General features: G+C 50.4%; 1 protein-coding gene, 2 non-coding genes and 1 pseudogene across 3 annotated transcripts; 1 reads left to right on the top strand and 3 right to left on the bottom strand.

Moving 5' to 3' along the window:
* Window positions 1–2781: 2781 nt before the first annotated feature.
* Window positions 2782–4988, bottom strand: Fem1a (fem-1 homolog A). Its single transcript, NM_001025706.1, has one exon. It carries the CDS (start codon window positions 4904–4906, stop codon window positions 2942–2944), a length of 1965 nt encoding a protein of 654 aa, NP_001020877.1. The 5' UTR covers window positions 4907–4988; the 3' UTR covers window positions 2782–2941.
* Window positions 4989–7369: 2381 nt separating this feature from the next.
* On the bottom strand, window positions 7370–17619 carry Rpl35l3 (ribosomal protein L35 like 3; annotated as a pseudogene).
* LOC120094864 (U6 spliceosomal RNA) lies at window positions 15831–15937 on the top strand. The gene has a single exon (XR_005489563.1). It is a non-coding gene; the product is annotated as a U6 spliceosomal RNA (small nuclear RNA).
* Window positions 16300–16409, bottom strand: Mir9 (microRNA 9). Its single transcript, NR_031810.1, has one exon. It is a non-coding gene; the product is annotated as a microRNA 9 (primary transcript).
* Window positions 17620–18446: the final 827 nt, after the last annotated feature.

Raw genomic sequence — 18446 nt, 5'->3', positions numbered from 1 at the left:
ACATACCCCACCACAACACACATTGCGGGGGAGGGGGGGGGTCAACACAAGGCTCCTTTGTGTAACAGTCCTGGCTATCCTAGAACTGTGGACCAAGCTGGCCTAGATCCCCCTGCATCTGCCTTAGTGCTGGGATTAAAGGCATATGCCACCACACCAGGGACAGACACATAATTTTAAAAGCAAGCAAGCAATGGCTGAGAGGGAAAGTACCCTGGGAGGCAGTGCATGATCTGGGAAGACTTCTGCAGGTCAAGGTCAGTCAAGCTCACTTGGTGTTTGTTGCTTGTTCTTGTCTACCTGCCTCTGGAGTGCTGAGACTGAAGGTGTGTGACAGACAGCACATCTGGTTCAAGCATGCTTCTTGATAGGCTTTTACAAGTCTTGAGGGCTGAGTGTGGGGAGCCCCCAGACATCTCAACTGTGCAGAGCCAGACTCTGGCCTACACCTGCTGTGGTGTCTTTCACCCTCCTGGGCCCTCTGTACATCTGGTGCAGTGCCAAGTGAGGTGGCTCTGTGCTGGGCCATGTTTGACCTGGGGTCAGGACAATCCCTACTTAGAAACACCAGACGCTGGTACAGCCATGTGGCACCACAGGAACAGGCTGTCCCACTGTCCTGTCCACGTGGAGAACCAGAGAACCAGCCAGAGCTGCTTAGGGGCATGTCTCCTGCCCTTACTCCCAGTCTATCTGTCCACTTGCTGTGCTGTTAAGGGGTTGAAGTGGAATCTCACAGGTGCCAGGTACTTACCATTGAGCCATCTCCCCTGCTAGTCTTTTTCTTTTTTGGGGAGGAGTCTAAAGCAGTTATGGCTATCCTGGAACTATGTAGACCAAGATGACCTTAAACTCAGAAAAAGCCACCTGCTTATACCTTCAGAATACTCCCACTACACCTGCTTTAGTCTTTACGTTTCCTCAGGAACTCCAACATCTGACTGCAGGGTCTCAAGGCAACTTCTTATCCAATCACTGCAGCCCACTCACTCACTCACTCACTCAGGCTGTTGTACTTGGTTAAAGAGTATATGAGTGACACAGGCCTGTTCTCTGACCCTGCTGTTCCTCTTAGGAAAAACCTGGCTGGAGGCAGTATCTGGGACCTGCTGGATCAACCCTCCTAGAAGAATGCCCATCGAAGCTAGCCCCCAGGTCGAATTTCCTAATTCTGACAGCATGAAGAACATGGGGCTCAAATAATTGTTGTTCTTACATTTGAGGCCGGAGGTCCGTGATTGTGGAGGGTTCAGGGTACTGAGGTAGGGGATGGACAGAGGGTCTGAGTCTGACATCTTGTGCTCTGAGTCCCTAGGCACACCATTAGAGTGACCTCTCTGAACTTACCCCACCTGAGACACCTGAATGCCGGGGCTCCATCAGAAGGCAGCTGCTGTGAACCAGGTGGTACATTTGAGTACTTGGGGTGCAGCAGGGGCTTAGTAGATGTTTACTAGTGTCACACCTCATAGGAGAGGGTTTTGAGAGGGTAGGGTCTTGAAACACTGTCTTACTATGTTACTCCCAGGCTGTCATTGAACTTACTCTACTCCAGTGGCCTCCAACTTATCACCCTCCTGCCTTAGCCCTGAAAGTGCTAACAGGCCTGTGTCACCATGCATGCTTGACAAGCACTCACCTGGCTCCCGGCTCTACCTAGCCACATCAAATAACAAGGTAGGCAGACATCGTCACATACCTGCGTTTTAATCCATAAATATCAGTGCCAAGACTCACAGGTTTTCCTGTTTGCCCTGAGCTTTGGCAGAGTGAAGCAATGAGGCCCTGCCCGCTGAGTAAGGCCTAAAGCTTGTTTATACAGAGAACTGCCTAGCACTGCAATCACACGCTGATGTCCTCAAGGGACAGCTTATGGCGCTTAAATGGCTGAGGGAGGGACTGGCCCCTCTACACGTGACTGCCTACCCTGGTAGCTGGCTTCTCCAGGCTGGAGATGAGTACCTCCTGCCTTGGCCTTATTCAGGGTGAGCCACTCACCACACATGATGGGTCTAGAGCTGGTGGAGCCATAGGCAGCTCTTCAGGAACTTTCTGGTGTGGGGGCTGCAATCAGGACCCAACGTGGGCCAAGCTGCCCTGGCTGGCAGCTCTCCACCTTCCCCTATCTTGGTCACAATCCCATCCCCTGAAGTTATTAGATACTGGGGACTCCTCATTACAAGAGGGGGTCAGGTAGGTCCTCAGCGATGAAGGTGACAGGACAAGTGTGGCATGGATGTGAACCTGGTGGCCATAGCATCTGCCAGGCAGTTCCAGCTGCAGCTCAAGGTTGGGAACTGTGTCTGTCCATCCAGAGAGCAGGACAGGAGGCACTGGTGTCTGCCTGGCTGTGGCTCTTGCCACTGCCTCTGACCCTTCTTGGGGGACAGTCCTCTAACCAGCACAGAATGAGGAGGCTTCCCAGGACCTTGGTCACAGGTCTACATTCACACACATGCTGCTCTCAGTTGTGGCCATTGCAACATACTGGCAACTCCCAACTAAGTTATTACTAAGTCCGACAAACAGAAACCAGTGAAAAAAGATAGAGCAAAACCCTCACATTGCAGGCTCCAGGCTGTTGTCCATCTGCTTAATAAAGGACAAACCAACTGCAAACATCTAGGTGGCAGGTGCCCATGGCAGAGAGGAGCCAGTGTTTGCTTACTGCAGGACTCTAGGACAAGCTGGCTAGGGGTTGAGTGACAGTGCAGAGGCCTCCAGACCCAGACCCAAATGCATGCCACTGGGGAGGCTCGGGCACCATTTTCTTTTCTTTTCTTTTTTTTTTTTCATTTCCACAAAGAAAGACCATCTTCCTACCATGTGACCCTGGAGGCTTCTAGAATCAACAGCTGGGCTCCCTCCAACAGGCCAAGGGGAGTGGATGCTTCTGCTTGGAGAAGTAAGGCCTAAGTGGGCACCAGTGGCTGGGCCAGGCTCAGTGTAACTGGATGAAGGCCTCCAGCTCCTCTGGGATAAAGCCCTTATAAGGGACCTTGTTCCTGTCCAGGGCACGAGCAGCTAGGCACTGGAGTGTCACATAATTGAAGGGCTGCATGGTGCTCTTGGCTAACAGCTTCGAGTCCAGCAGCTCGTAGGCAGTCTTCTTGAAGGCATTGGTGGCATCCATGTGGGCTCCAGCTTCGATGAGGGCATCCATGATGGCAGGGCAATTGTTCTGGGCAGCGACATGCAGTGGTGTGTTGTTGTCGAAGTCCCTGCTGTCAGGGTCTGCTCCGCAGTCCAACAGTACCTTCACCACCTGCAACGACGGGAAGATGCCCACACGGTACCGGCCCACGTTGGTGGTCTCCTTATCCACTGCCATGTGCAGTGGGGTGAAGCCGTTCTTACCTCGAGGGGCACACTTGAGCAGGCGGTAGACTGTCTGGTGCTTGAGGTGTTCCTGGCTGGGGGTGCACTCCACCTTCTCCAGCAGATACAGAAGGTGGAGGATGATGGCAATGGCTTTGGTGAACTGTGCAGAGTCACCCGGTTCCTTGGGCAGCTGTAGAGCCCGCTCCACTTCCCGAACCCCTTTGCTGAGCACACCCATGAGGTCAGCAAAGCCAAGCTGCATGCCTAGGTTGCCCTTGGCTGAGCGGTCCTGCAGCACGTAGGAGAAGAGCTCTGCAAACGACAGGAAGCTGCTGGCGGTCATGGGGCTCAGGGGCTCCAGGTTGTTCTGTTGCATGTCCAAGGCATACTTCCACAGACGGATACAGCGCTCGAAATTTCCAGAGTCTGCATAGACAGCACCCCGGTATCTTATGTAATATGAAGTGTCAGGATGCGAGGGGCCCAGGATCCTCTCCCGTATCAGCAGTGCCTGCATCCGCATCTCATCAGGATCTGTGATGAGGGCTTCCAACTCTTGGGGCGTGCTCACCTCCCTGGAATAGTCATAGGCTAGAACCAGTTGCTGGGGTTCAGGCTTAGGAAGGTAGTCCCCACCCTGGTGGCGGAGTTCCATTGCCCGTCTCCAATGCTTCAGGGCTCCAAGCAGATCCCTTTTCTTATCGACATAGGTAGCACCTAGCAGCTCCAAAGCTTCCACAGCCGCTTCCCGGCTGGTAGGGCAGCAGCTCTCATACGGTTCTGCTTCCTCTGGGGTGGAACAGTGGTTTCCTGCCATCTGGGAGGAGCCTTCTCCGGGAAGCTCTGTCCCTGAGAGCTGCCCGTGGCCGGGCTGTTCCTGGATGAGGTACTCCACGATGTTGGTGTGCCCGGTGACGCTGGCAGCCAGTAGCGGGGTCATGCCATAGCCGTCGCGTTCCATACGCGCGTGACAGCCCAGCAGCAGCTGCAGAATCTCCAGGCTGCCAGATTCCGCACAGTCGTGAAGGGCGGTGTTGCCCTTGGCGCTGCGACGATTCACCTGCGCGCCCCGTTCCAGGAGGTAGCGCGCAATCTCGCGGTGGCCCTTGTAGCATGATATCATAAGGCACGTGTGGCCGTGGCGGTTGGCTACCTCTAGGTCCGCCTTGTGCTCGCCCACCAGGTAGCGCACCACGTCCAGGTGGCCGTCAAAGCACGCGGCGCGTAGCGGCGTAGAGTTGGTGCGCGTAGTGCGGTTGACCGAGGCGCCTCGGCGCAGAAGGCTACGCACCACAGCTAAGTGACCCGCTGCTGACGCTGCCCATAGCGGCGGCGCGCCCTCAATAGTCTCGCCATCGAAGTGTACGGAGCCGCTCGCCTCCACACTGGCGCCGCAGTTGTCCACCAGGTACTCCACCACGTCCAGGTGTCCACGGCGCGCCGCGATTAGCAGTGGTGTGCCACCGCCGGCCACCTCACCCAGCAGCTCCTCTATCTCCTCACGCCCGCGGCCGGCCAGCAGCTTCTGAAGCAGCAGCAGCTTGCCGTCGTGCGCCGCATTGTACACCGCTGTGTGTAGATCCATGCTGGAAGTCTTGCTGACGGATCTAGCCGGGTCGCGGATCCCCAGAGACAACCTTCACCTTCTCCCCGGCTGTCATCTCAGCTGGTGTCCGAGAGGAATAAAATGGCCGCTGAGAAGAGGCTAGGACGGACTATGCATAGGTATGCTGGGAAATGGAGTCTTATAAGCAATCACCCGCTGGATGACACTGAAATCAGAAAAGTAAAAAAACTACATTTCCCGAAAGGGATAGGGCGAGGTGGACAAGCAAGATGGCAGTTGGAAAGAACCATTGGAAGGACGGCAATTTCCGCCAAGCAAAGCCAATGGTTAGTGCGACCCTGGGAAATGTGACGCACTTCCAGATATTGAATCTAAGGCTGAGATTGCAGGAAGCACGTTCTCGCTCCTTTCCCAAAAGGACGTTTTTCAGAAAGCTTCTCAGTTTTCAATTCTTTTTTTTTTTTTTTTTTGGTTCTTTTTTTCGGAGCTGGGGACCGAACCCAGGGCCTTGCGCTTCCTAAGAAAGCGCTCTACCACTGAGCTAAATCCCCAGCCCCTCAGTTTTCAATTCTTATCATGCAAATCTATAAAGTATGTGGCCCTGAGTATTTGATGACGTATTACCGGTTACTGTCACTGACAGAGACTAAAGACGGGAAGAAGTCCGTGCTCTGACTCCGAGAATTCTGGGCGAGGTGCATCGTGGCCGGAGGTACCGTTGAAAACTACAGTTCCCATCATGTAAAGCCATGTTTTGATGGGCTCTGAGCAATTCTTCCAGGTGATAACATACTTTCTGTCATATCATTAATATTAACGCAGAATCCACAGGAAGACATGAAGTGGGAAAAGGACTACATTTCCCAGAGTGCCGTGGAGCACATGCGATGAAATGTAAATAAAAAGCATCTCTTCCTGTCCCGCAAGGCTTATCCGCTAACTGCAGATGACCCTAGGCAATGTGGTGACGTTCTTCCGGTTCTCGTGGGCGCGAAGGCAGGAAATGGATGTCCCTCCGCCTCCTCTGCGGACTACGTTTCCCAGCGGGCACTGACGGTTACTCGCAGCCAATCCGGAGTGATGTGGAAGGGGCTTGGGGGCTTCTACGAAGGGCTTGCTGACCAGCAGGGGGCGCGCGCCGGGCGCGTCCTAACTCGCCCCTTAGCATATTTGCCGAAATGTTACGCGGTCTCGATTTTCATGCTAGTTTTTAAAAAAAAATTTATCTATTTATTTATTACATATAAGTACACTGTAGCTGTCTTCAGACACACAAGAGGACATTAGATCTCATTACAGATGGTGGTGAGTCACCATGTGAGCAATCAATGCTCCCAACCATTGATCCACCTCTCCAGTCCTGCCCTCCCCCTCTCTCCCCCTCTTTCCCCCTCTCTCCCCATCTCTCCCTCCCTCTCCCCCTCCCCCTCTCCCCCTCTCCCTCCCTCCCTTCGTCCCCCAACCCCCTGTCTCCCCCCCCCCCGTTAAAGGACTCGGGTTCAATTCCCAGCACCCACATGGTAGTTCCAAGGGCTCTGACACCCTCACACTGATGCACACAAAATTAAATACATTATTTTTTGAAAATGCCACATGCTTTTGCCTAGTCCGCCAAGGCCAGCAGAGGGTGACCTTGAGTCACTGCTGAGCCATTGCTCCAGTCCCTCAAAGTCTTTATGAAGATTAGTTTGAGATCGGATTTCATGTAGCTCTGGCTGATGTCAATCCCTGGGACCCACGTGATGGAAGATGAGGACTGATTCCCTGTTGTCCTCTGACATCCGTATATGTTCTGTAGCACGTGGACACACAGAGAATAAGAGAAATACATGTAGCTTGCATCTTTATTATTGTATGTGCACACATACACACCACAGCACAGGCATAGAGATCTGAGGACAACCTTTGGGAGTCATCCTCTTCCACCATTTGTGTCCTGGGGCTCAAACTCAGGTCCTTGTGGGGAGGCCCATGGAAGTTTTAACCAATATGCAATTCGTATCTTCCTGGACCATCACAGGCCAATGGTTCCAATGTGTTGGAGATGGACCCCAGGGCCTCTGCAGGCACTAGGCAAGTGCTCTCCACTGAGCCACTTCAACACATTATGTAATTTTTAAAAGATTTTATTCTATTTCTATGAGTATCGGTGGAGATACCCCTAGAGGCCGAAAGAGGGCATCAAATCCCCTGGAGTTACAGAAGGCTGGTTAAACCTCCATGTGGGTGTGGAAGCCAAGGTTCATCGTCCTCAAGAGTGGTGCATGCTCTAAGCACTCACCCATCTCTGCTACTCTAGAATATGCAAGTTTTAAACACACCTCTGTGAGCACGTGCAAGGCCAGAGGCTGTCAGGGTTCTGCCCAGTCCTTCTCCATCTTAGTTATTGAAGTAGGCTCTCTCAATCAAATTCAGAACCCAGAGAACCAGCGATGGCAGGGACATCCCCACAGCTACTGAGTCACACTCAGGCAGCCATGATTTCTTTTTTAAAGATTTATTTATTATATAGGAATACACTGTAGCTGTCCTCAGACACATCAGAAGAGGGCATCAGATCTCATTACAGACGGTTGGGAGCCACCATGTGGTTGCTGGGATTTGAACTCAGGACCTCTGGAGGAGCAGTCAGTGCTCTTAACCGCTGAGCCATCTCTCCAGCTCCATGATTATTTTTTTCCTGACAGTCTTGCACTTTATTGTCACTGTCGCCGTCTCGGGCCTTGACTGCGCATACTTGCGCATGGGTACAGATGCTGCTTCTTGGCTTCTCTTCATGCTTGGTGAGCCGGCGGCGCACGGCTCTCGTCTTCTCGGGTCGCAGGTCCAGGGGCTTGTACTTCTTTCCCTTGTAGAATTTCCTGAGGTTTTCCTTTTGAATCTGATTAATGACAGTGAGGACACGGGCGATGGATTTGCGTACGACTCGTATCTTGGAGAGCTTGGACGCGTCACTTTGGCCACGCGAAGCTGGGGCAGTTCCACCTTCAGATCATCCAGTTGTTTCAACAGCTCCTCCTCCTTCTTGCCGCGCAGGTCCTGAGCCTTAATCGTGGCCATTGCTAGGTTGTTCACGGCTGAGGCCGCCTGGTTTGAGAGAAAGAGGCAACCCCCATGATTTCTTTCTTTCTTTTTCTTTTTCTTTTCTTTCTTTTTTCTTTTTTTCTTTTCTTTTCTTTTTTTTTTTTTGGAGCTGGGGACCGAACCTAGGGCCTTGCATTTGCTAGGCAAGCGCTCTACCACTGAGCTAAATCCCCAACCCCGCCCCCATGATTTCTTAATGAGCACCCTTTCTGGTCCTCTAAAGGTTCTTATATTGCTTCAAGTTTTGTGTGTGTGTGTGTGTGTGTGTGTGTGTGTGTGTGTGTGTGCGCGCATGCTGTAGTCAGAGGGCATCTTAGGACTTTCTCTTTCCACCATGTGAGTCATGTGGGTCTGTGGGTCCTGGGGGGATCAGTCTTGGATCTCACTGTGTAGCTCAAGTCAGCCTCTAATTCATCCATCTTTTCCTTGTGTTCTCTGTGAACACAGGATCCTGTTATCCCTTCTTCTCCATGTAAAGTTGAGAGCGGAAGGCCCCAGTCAATGGCCTTGGCTCTTTCAAATAACAGCCGGGTTTAAACACCTTCACATATAAATGTTTTTCCTTTTAAGCAATGTCCAGCTTGCTAGGGTTCTGCACACCTCTCATCCCATCACTGGAATGCACTCGAGGGATAAGGCAGGAAGATGATGAGTGGCTTAGCTTGGGCTACAGCAAGACAGTCTCAAATTTTACAATTGTGTCTGGGCTTGTGAGAGGGATGGTTTAAAGAGTAAGTTCCAGGACAGCCAGGGCTACAGGAGAAACCCTGTCTTGATCCCCACCTTCCACCTCCCAAAAAACTAAGTTTACAGGATCTCACTATGTAGCCCAGGCTGGCCTTGATCTCACAGCCACCTACCTCTGCCTCTGCCTCTGGAATGCTGGGGTTAGAAGCTGTAGCACCAGGATTGCAGATACATTCTCTGCCTCTATTCCATAGAGGATGCAGCAGAGCAGTCATGGACTCATTATTTATATTGTAGCCAGTTCTGAGTCAGACGGAGAAGGTGGAGTTCACCGGATGAGCACACTCTGGGGAGAGACCGTGTTCCAGGCACTAGCAATGGGGAAGAGACAGAAAAGCACATGCTGTCCAGAGCAGCCAGAAGCGACGTCACAGGCTGTGATGCCAGCATGGATGGAACACGGCCATAGCAATCCTGCCATCTGCACAACAGGGGTGGAGCTGCCAAGAATTGCAAGTATAGGTGGGCTCCATCAGGTCCAGCTCTGTAAGCCATAGGACTTGGTGTGCACCATGTTGGGATGCCTTAGAATGGACTGGATTTCTCCAACTGTTACCTAAAAGCCAAAGATGGGGGCAGTTCCCACAGTGGACAGCAGGGGACAGCATCCTCAATAACGACAGACGTCGGAAAGCCCAGGGTCACTGCCATAAATGCCTTACTAGAAAAAAGGTAACAGGTTTACTACTTTCCTCAGAGCCATGCCCCGTCCCCCTATGAGGGTTTTCTGGGCAAGGGCTTCACCCCTGAGCCACACCCAGCAGTGAAAGTAGTTTTCTGAAATTCCTTCATCAGGAGAGTCCAAGGCCTTGTTCCCACTGTGCTCTGAGCCAGGATGGGGCACCCACTTACAGGTGTCCCTGTGGTCTGTGGTAGGCATCTCCATGGCCATCAGTTCATCTCTCAAGAAAGAGACTGGCTGCCAGAAGCACTTATGGGAGGGGGAGGAAGCTCAGGGAGTCACTTCCCTTCTGTTGCTGCCTGCCTGTTGCCATGGAAACTAGAACCACTCTGTTCTGAAGGACCCATTAAAAAGCAGGAAGTAATCTAGGCTTTCTGGACAGGTCCCATCCTCCCTGGGGAGGTGATGTCATTTGCCTTCTGAATCTTACCTCCTGTCTCCCAAATAAAATTCCATGAAACATACAGCAGGTTCCAAGCAAGCAGCAGAGACCTTCCCCGGGTAGGGTAGCTGCTTGTACGAATGGTACAAGATGCTTATGGTGGGCCTGGGTGTTTTAGGGTCATGGAACATTCAGATGGTTGCAGAATACTGAGAATGTGACCATGTGTGTGGGGGGGAGGTGTCAGGGAGTAAGCAGAGAGGTGGGATGGCGATAGTGGGCTGGCTTGGTTTAGATCCTTGTAGTTTGGCTAATTGGGATAAAATCCTGACCTGTGACCAGATGTCCTGTGTCACTGTGACCCAGCTGTAAATAGACTCAGAAAGCAAGAACTCCAGGAAGGAAATGCCTAGACGTGGACACATTCAGTCTCCAGAAAGGACCTGCAAGCTGGATCCAGACAGCCTAGTGGGCTGGAACTTGCACCTGTCATCCTGGGACTTGGAAATATGGGGTGAGAGGGTCATGAGTTCCAGGCCAGCCTGGGCAAGAGTGAAGCCTGGACTCAAAACAGGGAAAGAAGCATTAAAAATTAAAGCTAGGCTAAAACTGTAGTTCTGTGGGTCAAGCCCTTACCTAGTGTGCACAAAGAACTGGGTTCAATTCCCAACACTACACAACAAGGCATCCTGCAGGAGAACTGGGAGTCGAGGTCAACCTTGGCTCCATCGGGAGTCAGAAGCTCCGCTGGGCTATGTGAGACACTAAAAACAAGTGGCATTTATTAAATACACACATGTGCGGTAGCTGATGTTGACCGTCTGGTGCTCTGCATCACCTGATTTTGAGAGTGAACACGTCCATCTCCCCAGAAAGAGATCTGCTTTGTACAGCTTCTTTTCACCCATAGATTTGGGAGGCTGAAGCAGGAAGATCTCTGTGAGTTTGAGCCAGCCTGAACTACGAGTGAGAAACTGTCACAGTAAAACAAACTATTCTTTTCTCTTCCTCCTCCTCCTCCTCCTCTTCCTCCTTCTTCCTTCCTTCTCCTCCTCTCTCTTTTTTTTCAGAGCTGAGGACCGAACCCAGGGCCTTGCGCTTGCTAGACAAGTGCTCTACCACTGAGCTAAATCCCCAACCCCCCCCTCCTCCTCCCCTCCTCCTCCTCCATTTTTCTATATGGCCTATTTGTCTTAGAACTCACCATGTAGACGAAGCTGGCCTCAAAGTCAGGGATTCACCTGCCTCTGCCTCCCAAGTGTTGGGGTTAATGACATATGACACCACATCTGGCTAAAATACAATTTAAAAAATAGTTTGGGGCCAAGAAAATAAATGGCTTAGTGGGTAAAAGTGGTTGCTGCAAAGGACCCACATCAAGGAAGGGGCTCGTCAGTCCCAGTGTGTTGTTCTCTCACCCCTCACAGGTGGACCCTCAATGGACTCTTAGGACTGCAGTGTGGTCTCAGCAGGCAGATTTTGGACTGGTGCAGTAGTGGCAGTGCTGTCTGGGGCAAGCAACCACTTTCTGGTCAGATTTGGCACCCACTCTCCTACAAACCTGATCAAGGGCTACCCACTCTCAGAAGCTGTTTTGCTTTCCTTAGCCAGGCACTTCTGCTTTTAATGACATCAATGACTGACATTTCTTCTCATCCTGGGCATGTGGCAGGCATCCCATTCCCTATGCCTCATGGCTGGTGGGGGATCATAGATGGAGCCCTGCCCAGTGAGCAAGAGAAATGAGAGAAACGGCAGGAAGTTCTCAGTCAAGGCCCTGGGGCATGAAGTCTGCCCCCATCAATGAATCAGAGTGGGATACTACTCGGGGTCACCACAGCTCAGGGCTGTGATAGGAAAAACATGAGTACTGTTGTTCCTGGATCTGTGTTGAGGTCTGAGGGCATTGCCATGTACCTCAGGCTGGCCTTCACCTAGTAAGTTTTCCGGGTCTTTGGGAGCGCCACAGCTTTGTAAGAGGATGGGAAAGGCAGGCATGGTGCCTTTGTCTTTAATATCAGCATTTGACAGACTAAGGCAGGAGGATTGCTCTGAGTTCCAGGGTACCCTGAGTGAGATACTATTTAAGTGAAAGGGGCTAGTGAGTGGCTTAGCCAGTAGAGCGGAGCTTGCCACCAAGCTTGATAACCTGAGTTCAATCCCCAGGACCCATGAGTGGACAGACAAAACTGAATCCCACAAGAAGAGGGACTTGCATATGCACACAGCTGCACATAGCATACACGTGCACACTCAGAATGTAAATAAGTCAAATAAATCAATACATGTAAAGCAAAAGGTGAATTGGACCTGAAGTCTGAGAGTAAGCTTTGGCCTCTGACCTACTCATGCATGTCTGTGCACACACATGCACACACACACACACACACACACACATGCCTCTGACCTACACATGCATATGCGCGCGCACACACACTCTCTCACATACACACACACACACACACACACACACACACACACACACAGACAAACATACTCTTTCACACACACTGAGGGGGCTTCAGTGGGAGCTAGACCCTGGTCAAGCTTCACATTTCCTCTGTGCAAATGTGGAGAGGCCTGGGGTCACCATTCTTCACTGAGATTACTTTTCATGGGCATGTGTTTCTGTGCACTGTGTATGTGCCAGGTGTTGACAGAAGCCAGGAGGTGGCGTCAGAACCCTGGAACTGGAGTTACAGGTGGTTGCAACCTGGCATGTAAGTGCTGGGAGTCAAAGCCAGGTCCTCCAGAGGAACAGCCAGCTCTCTTAACCACGGATCCATCTCTGCAGCCCCTCTCCTGAGAATCTTGCCAGTGTTCACATGTAGAAGTGGGAGAACCGCTCTTCTTGCCTTCCAGTATGTGGGTCTCAGATTAAACTCAGGTCATCGGGCTTGGCACCAAATGTCTGTCTACCGACTGGGCCATCTTGCTGTCCCCTATTTCTTCTCTTTTTTGTTTTTGTTTTCCAAGATAGAGAATTTTGTGTAGCCCTGACCAGCCTGGAAGTTCTACTCTCTGTAGAACTAGGCTGGCCTCAAATGCAGAGACCGGCCTGCCTCAGCCTCGAGTGCTGGGGCTAAAGGCGTTGCACCACTACTTTTTTTACTGTTGTGTTGAAGACAGAGTCTAATGTAGCCCAGGCTGGTCCACGACTCACTATGTAGCTGAGGATGACCTTGAACTCTGGACCCTCATGCCTCAACCTCCTGCATACTGACAGATGTGGGCACCATGCATTCAGTTTATGTGGTACTAGGGATGGACCCAGGCTTTGTGACGCTGGGCAAGCACTCTAAGAGACAATGGAAAAACAACTGTCCTAGCACGCTTTCTGTTGCTTTAATGAAGAGAAAAGGCAACTTGAGGGAGAAAGTTCACTTGGTGTATGGGTTACAGTCCATTGTGGAGGGGCACTCAAGGCTGGAGCTGATGCAGAGGCAGCAGAGGAAGCTGTTAATGAGCTTGTGCCCCAGGATTTGCTAAATCTAACTTTCTTTCAAGGCTGCTCAGGCAGCAGCAGCACAGTGGCTGGGACAGTCCCACACCAATCATGGTTCCCTCTTCCCCAATGACTCTGGCTATGTCAAGCTGATAAAACCAAACCAGGGCAATGTTCAGTGAGCCCCAAGGGTTCCAATCAAAGGATGAATTTGGGGTGAGTACAAGAAATGTAGAGTATGCAGACACTGATGGCACAAGCCTTTATTCCCAGTACTCAGGAGTCAGAGGCAAGTGGATTTCTGAGTTCAAGACCAGCATAGTCTACAAAGTGAGGTCCAGGCCATCTAGAACTGCACAAAGAAACCTTGTCTCAAAGAAAACAAAAAACAAACAAAAAAAAAAAACAAAATCAAAAAAGGAAAGGAAAAAAAGAAAAGAAAGGAAGGAAGGAAGAAAAGATAAATTCAGGGCAAATTTCTGAAACAAAGTTGAGGCAGGACTCTCAGGAGAGAGAAGATTCTGTTCCTCTGGGTGAAGGAGGAAGACAGGGCCTGCTTAGCTAATGGGGAATTGATGTCTCCTAATTGCTAATGAATGGAGACCAGCTCTCTCCTGGGACTATTCTTTCATTGGCCAGCCTCTGAGTATCTAGAAATTTAATTATATTCCTCCAGAAGACACCTGCTAGTGCGGTCCTCCAGCAGCTGCTTTCTTATAGAGCCACAGAGGGGAGTCACGGTGTGTGTGCAGTGAACAGATGGATTTTGTTTACTGATGCTGTGTGGCTGGATTCCCTGATGCCACTGTGGTGGGTTCAACACACATTAGCCGAGCACCCTTTGAATGCCATGGCTTGGGCAGGGTACTGGAGAAACACAGTAGCAAGCCTGGCATCACAGTCTATCACCCTAGATTATGAAAGAGCAGAGACAGGAAGATCCTGAGTTCAAAGCTATTCAGGGCATAATAGCAGATTTTCTTAAAAAAAAAAAAGGATAAGCCAGGCATGGGGTAAGATGTGGGCACGTTTTTAACTCCAGCACTCTGAAGGCAAAGCAGAGGCTGGTGGGTCTTTTGAGTTTCAGGTCAGCTTAGTCTATATAGTATTATTCTGTTTCAAAAACTTTACAAAATAAAAGCTGAAAACATGACTCATCAGTAAAGACCCTGCCTTGAATCCACATGTCTCATCTTAAATTCATCCTGGTCTTTTATCACTGTGGTTTGGTTTGGGTCATGGGTTGAGCCCACACCTAGAAGCCCCAGTGAGGAGCTGGGGGCATAGTCAGGGGTGGAGCCCCACCTAGAGTTCCCCAGAAGAGATCTTTAAACATTCTGTTTGAGAGTATCAGCCATTTCTGAATAGTGTGACCTTTTCAGGAGGCTGAGAATGTTAACAAAGTCTTGCCCTAATTGACTGGTTAGGTAATAGGAAATTTTTCACAAGGAACTGGAAGACTGGAGAAGGCAAAATTGGTTATGGGAGGTTATGTGAGGGGGCCATGCAGTCTGTGGATAAAAGAAGGCCCCTGGGCTACTGTGTGACTGGGTTCGATGTCAGCTTTACACAGGTGAAACTTTAAGGGAAGCAGGAACCTCCACTGAGAAAATGCCTCTATCAGGTATTTTCTTTTTTCTTTTTCTTTTCTTTTTTTTTTTCGGAGCTGGGGACTGAACGCAGGGCCTTGTGCTTGCTAGGCAAGTGCTTTACCACTGAGCTAGATCCCCAACAGGTATTTTCATGATTAATGATTTATGTGGGAGGGCCATTGTTGGTGGGGCCATCTTTGGGCTGGTGCTTCTGGGTTCTAGAAGAAGCAGGCTGGGCAAGCCATGGGGAGCAAGCCAGTCAGCAGCACCCTCCATGGCCTCTGCATCAGCTCCTGCTCCAGGTTCCTGCCTTGACTTCTCCTCAGTGATGGGTTGTGGTCATCATTGTAAGCTAAATAAACTCTTTCCTGCCCATGTTGCTTTGAGTCAAGGTCCCCTCATAGCCCCAGGAAGCACACTAGGACAACTGGGAAGAATCGAACAGTGGGGGGGGGTGGTTAGTGACTGCATTAGAATGTCACAGATGATGGGTACTGAATGTTAAAAATGCCATGACCCACCAGATACAAGTCCACATTTTCCTGGGACCAGTCATGCAATTAGTGGTTGGTGTGTGTGTGTGGAGGGGGGCACAAGTTTTATTGAAAATTGGGCTGGGGCTCCATGAGTACAGTACTCAGTGTGTTTGAAATTCTGAACTCAACACCCTGTACACTAGGTATGGTACTCAGGGGCTGGAGGCAAGATGACTCAGTGTTCAAGGCCATCCTTGGCTACTTTCAGAGTTAGAGGAAAGCCTGAGCTACAGGTGACACTGTCTCAAAACAGAATGGAAAGAATGAAGAAAAGAAAATAAAGAAAAATTTCAGGATTTTCTAGGCGCACCTTTGATGCCAATCCCTCTCTTAAAAGTTTTATGTATGCGCAGCCTTTAATCCCCCAGGAGGCAGAGGCAGGCGGATCTCTGAATTTGAGGCTAACTTGATCTACAGAGTGAGTTCCAGGACAGCCAGAACTACTCACGGAAACTGTCTTGAAAAAAAGAAAAGGTGTTTGCTTTGGCAGTGCATATTCTAAACTTGGAATGGTACAGAAGAGAGTAGCATGGCCCCTGCATGATGATGACACACAGATTCATGAAGCATCAAAAAATTGTGTTTATTTGTGTGTGGAAGCATGTGTGTCACAGGACCAACTTATAGGAGTTGGTTCTTTCCTGCTACCCAGTCGATCTTTGGGATCAAACTTGGGTTCTCTAATTTCAAAGCACTCTTTAACTCTGAGCTATCCCACTGGCCCACCATTCCCTATGTGAGTCTCCAGAGAAAGCATGGTGCTGTGGCCCAGGGCTTTGAGGCTGTGTCTCTGGTCCTATCATATAGATGTGTTCGAATGACAGACCAATAGCATGTGGAACATCACTGCATTCTCCCAGGGCATCCTCCCCTGTGCACAGCAGACCTCCCTTCTCCTGCTCCTGCCCCAGTTTTCTACCTACCCGTTGCGTGTTTCAGTAGAAAGGTGATGGGAGTCCACTCTATGAGGCTGGCTGTGACTTGTTGTCATATCATATCAGAACAACAAAATCACAAGTCTTCCACATAGCATTGGCTCATGTGTTCTGGCCTTATCCTCATCCTCCTCTTTTGCCAGGTCCAACACCCTCAAGTGCTTCTCTCTTCGTAGAGGATTGAGCATAATAAAGGCCCACTGACTTACTAAGTATCCCTTTCCCATTCCATCCCCTAAGACAGGCAAAACTCACTCTCTAACCACACAACTCACAGCCTGGTACATCACCAACGCGAGATCTATTGTTCCAGGCATGAGGAGCACACACATGTCACCCCAGCACTCAGGAAGTAGAAACAGCAGGATGAGAACTTCAAGATCATCTTTGGCTACACAAGGAGTTCAAAGCCAATTTGGTCTACATGAGAATGTTTTAAAAAATAATTATAAACATATGTATATATATAAATAATTGAAGAGGAGACTCTTTAAAAATAAAAAGAACTTGAAATTTAAAGTTGGATTGAAGCTGGCTTTCCCCTCACCGCTTCACTTGGGAAATCAGTTCACTCAGTGGCACTCATATCATTCCATGGACAAAATGCTTTGCCTGTACACTGTGAGTTCAAGGCCAGCCTAGTCTACATAGTGAGCTTCAGAACAGCCAGAGGTACACACACACACACACACACACACACATACACACACACACACACACACACAAAACCTATCTCAAAAAAGAAAAAAAAATCCCTCCGAAAAGAACAAATGTCAAGCATCATTAGAGACCTCAGGCGACCCTGTTGCCTGTACATGCTCCACCAGGACAGACCACAAGACTGTCCGTGAGCTGGGTGCTGACAGCTTAGTACTGTCAGATGCTAGGTCTCTTTGGTGACCCGCTGGGAGCTGTCCTGAATCCGGGTGCTGAAGTCGAGCTCCGTTCCCTGTCCCTCTGCCGGGTGGTACTGTCCGCATCTCTGGTGCTGAAACATAATTAGTTATTCCTCTCGGGTGGGTGGGCACAAAGACACGCACCCAGCCCAAATGCCCCGCTCCTTTTTTTCTGTTCTTCATCCCAGGAATAGGTGGGGGACAGAAGGCGCAAGGATATCACCTGCTCCCACATCTCAGGGAGACAGCCCTGGGATCTCTGGCCTTCCCAAACAGTCCAGTTGGAAGATGTGCCAACCTGCATTGTACCCAGAGTCTCCACTCCCCTCCCTCAGCTCACCTTTTCCTCTTCCCTTCGTTCCTTGCCTGCTCGCAGCTGCAGGTATCCGAACGTCTCACCTTTATGCGCTTGAGGGGAAGGCGGAGCACGGGGAACCCTGGGAGGGGCTTAGCCAGTGGGCCAATAGGAATCATCCTGGAATGTAGCTCCAAGTATTACCTCATAGGTTGAGACTTCGGCTTCAGAATAAAAGTCTGGCATCCGTCCAAAAACTTATTTAGGGGTCTCCGGAAGATCAGAGTGTCAGGGTGTAGTCCTGTGGCCAGTTACGTTTCCACGTGAAGATCACCTCCCACCTGATTACTGAGCATCCACCAGGTTAGCGATCATCCGGTGTGTGTGTCTGCTGGGACAGAGAGGCTAAAAAAAAATGTCTGAAGAAATGAAAGGATTTTGAAAATTAAAGTCCAATTCTACGCAGGGAAGATGAAATGAGACTCACAGACGCTTAGGATAGAGGCGGAGCTCTGGCGATTTTGTTTTGAGTTAGGGTCCTGGTTTGTAGTCTAAGATGGCCTCAAACTTACCATTCTCCTGTCTCAGGCTCCCATCAGGCGTTTGCCACTACACCAGATTGATGGGGATGGAACTTAGTGCTTTCTGATTGCTGGGCGAACGCTCTGCCCCCAAGCCCCAGTCACAGCTTTCCCCCTCTAACACAGTCTCTCTCACTATGTAGCCCAGGCTGGCTTTGAACTTTTGTAATACTCTTGCCTTAGCCTCCTCAGCACCGGAAAGGCAGGTGTGTGGCACCTCTTTCGTAGCCTCCTTTGTAGCACCAAAGGGATGGACAGTCGGACAATCAGGGAGGACTTACACTCAGGTTTGTCTCCTACTAGCTCTCAAGGCTGTGGAGTTGACAAGCCAGGCTCATTCTATACGCCTTAGAGGCATGGGAGGAGGGGCTGCAGTGAGTAAC

Source organism: Rattus norvegicus, chromosome 9, assembly GCF_036323735.1.
Source record: "Rattus norvegicus strain BN/NHsdMcwi chromosome 9, GRCr8, whole genome shotgun sequence".
NCBI classification, from domain to species: domain Eukaryota; kingdom Metazoa; phylum Chordata; class Mammalia; order Rodentia; family Muridae; genus Rattus; species Rattus norvegicus.
This window is presented reverse-complemented; position numbering and strand designations above follow the sequence as displayed.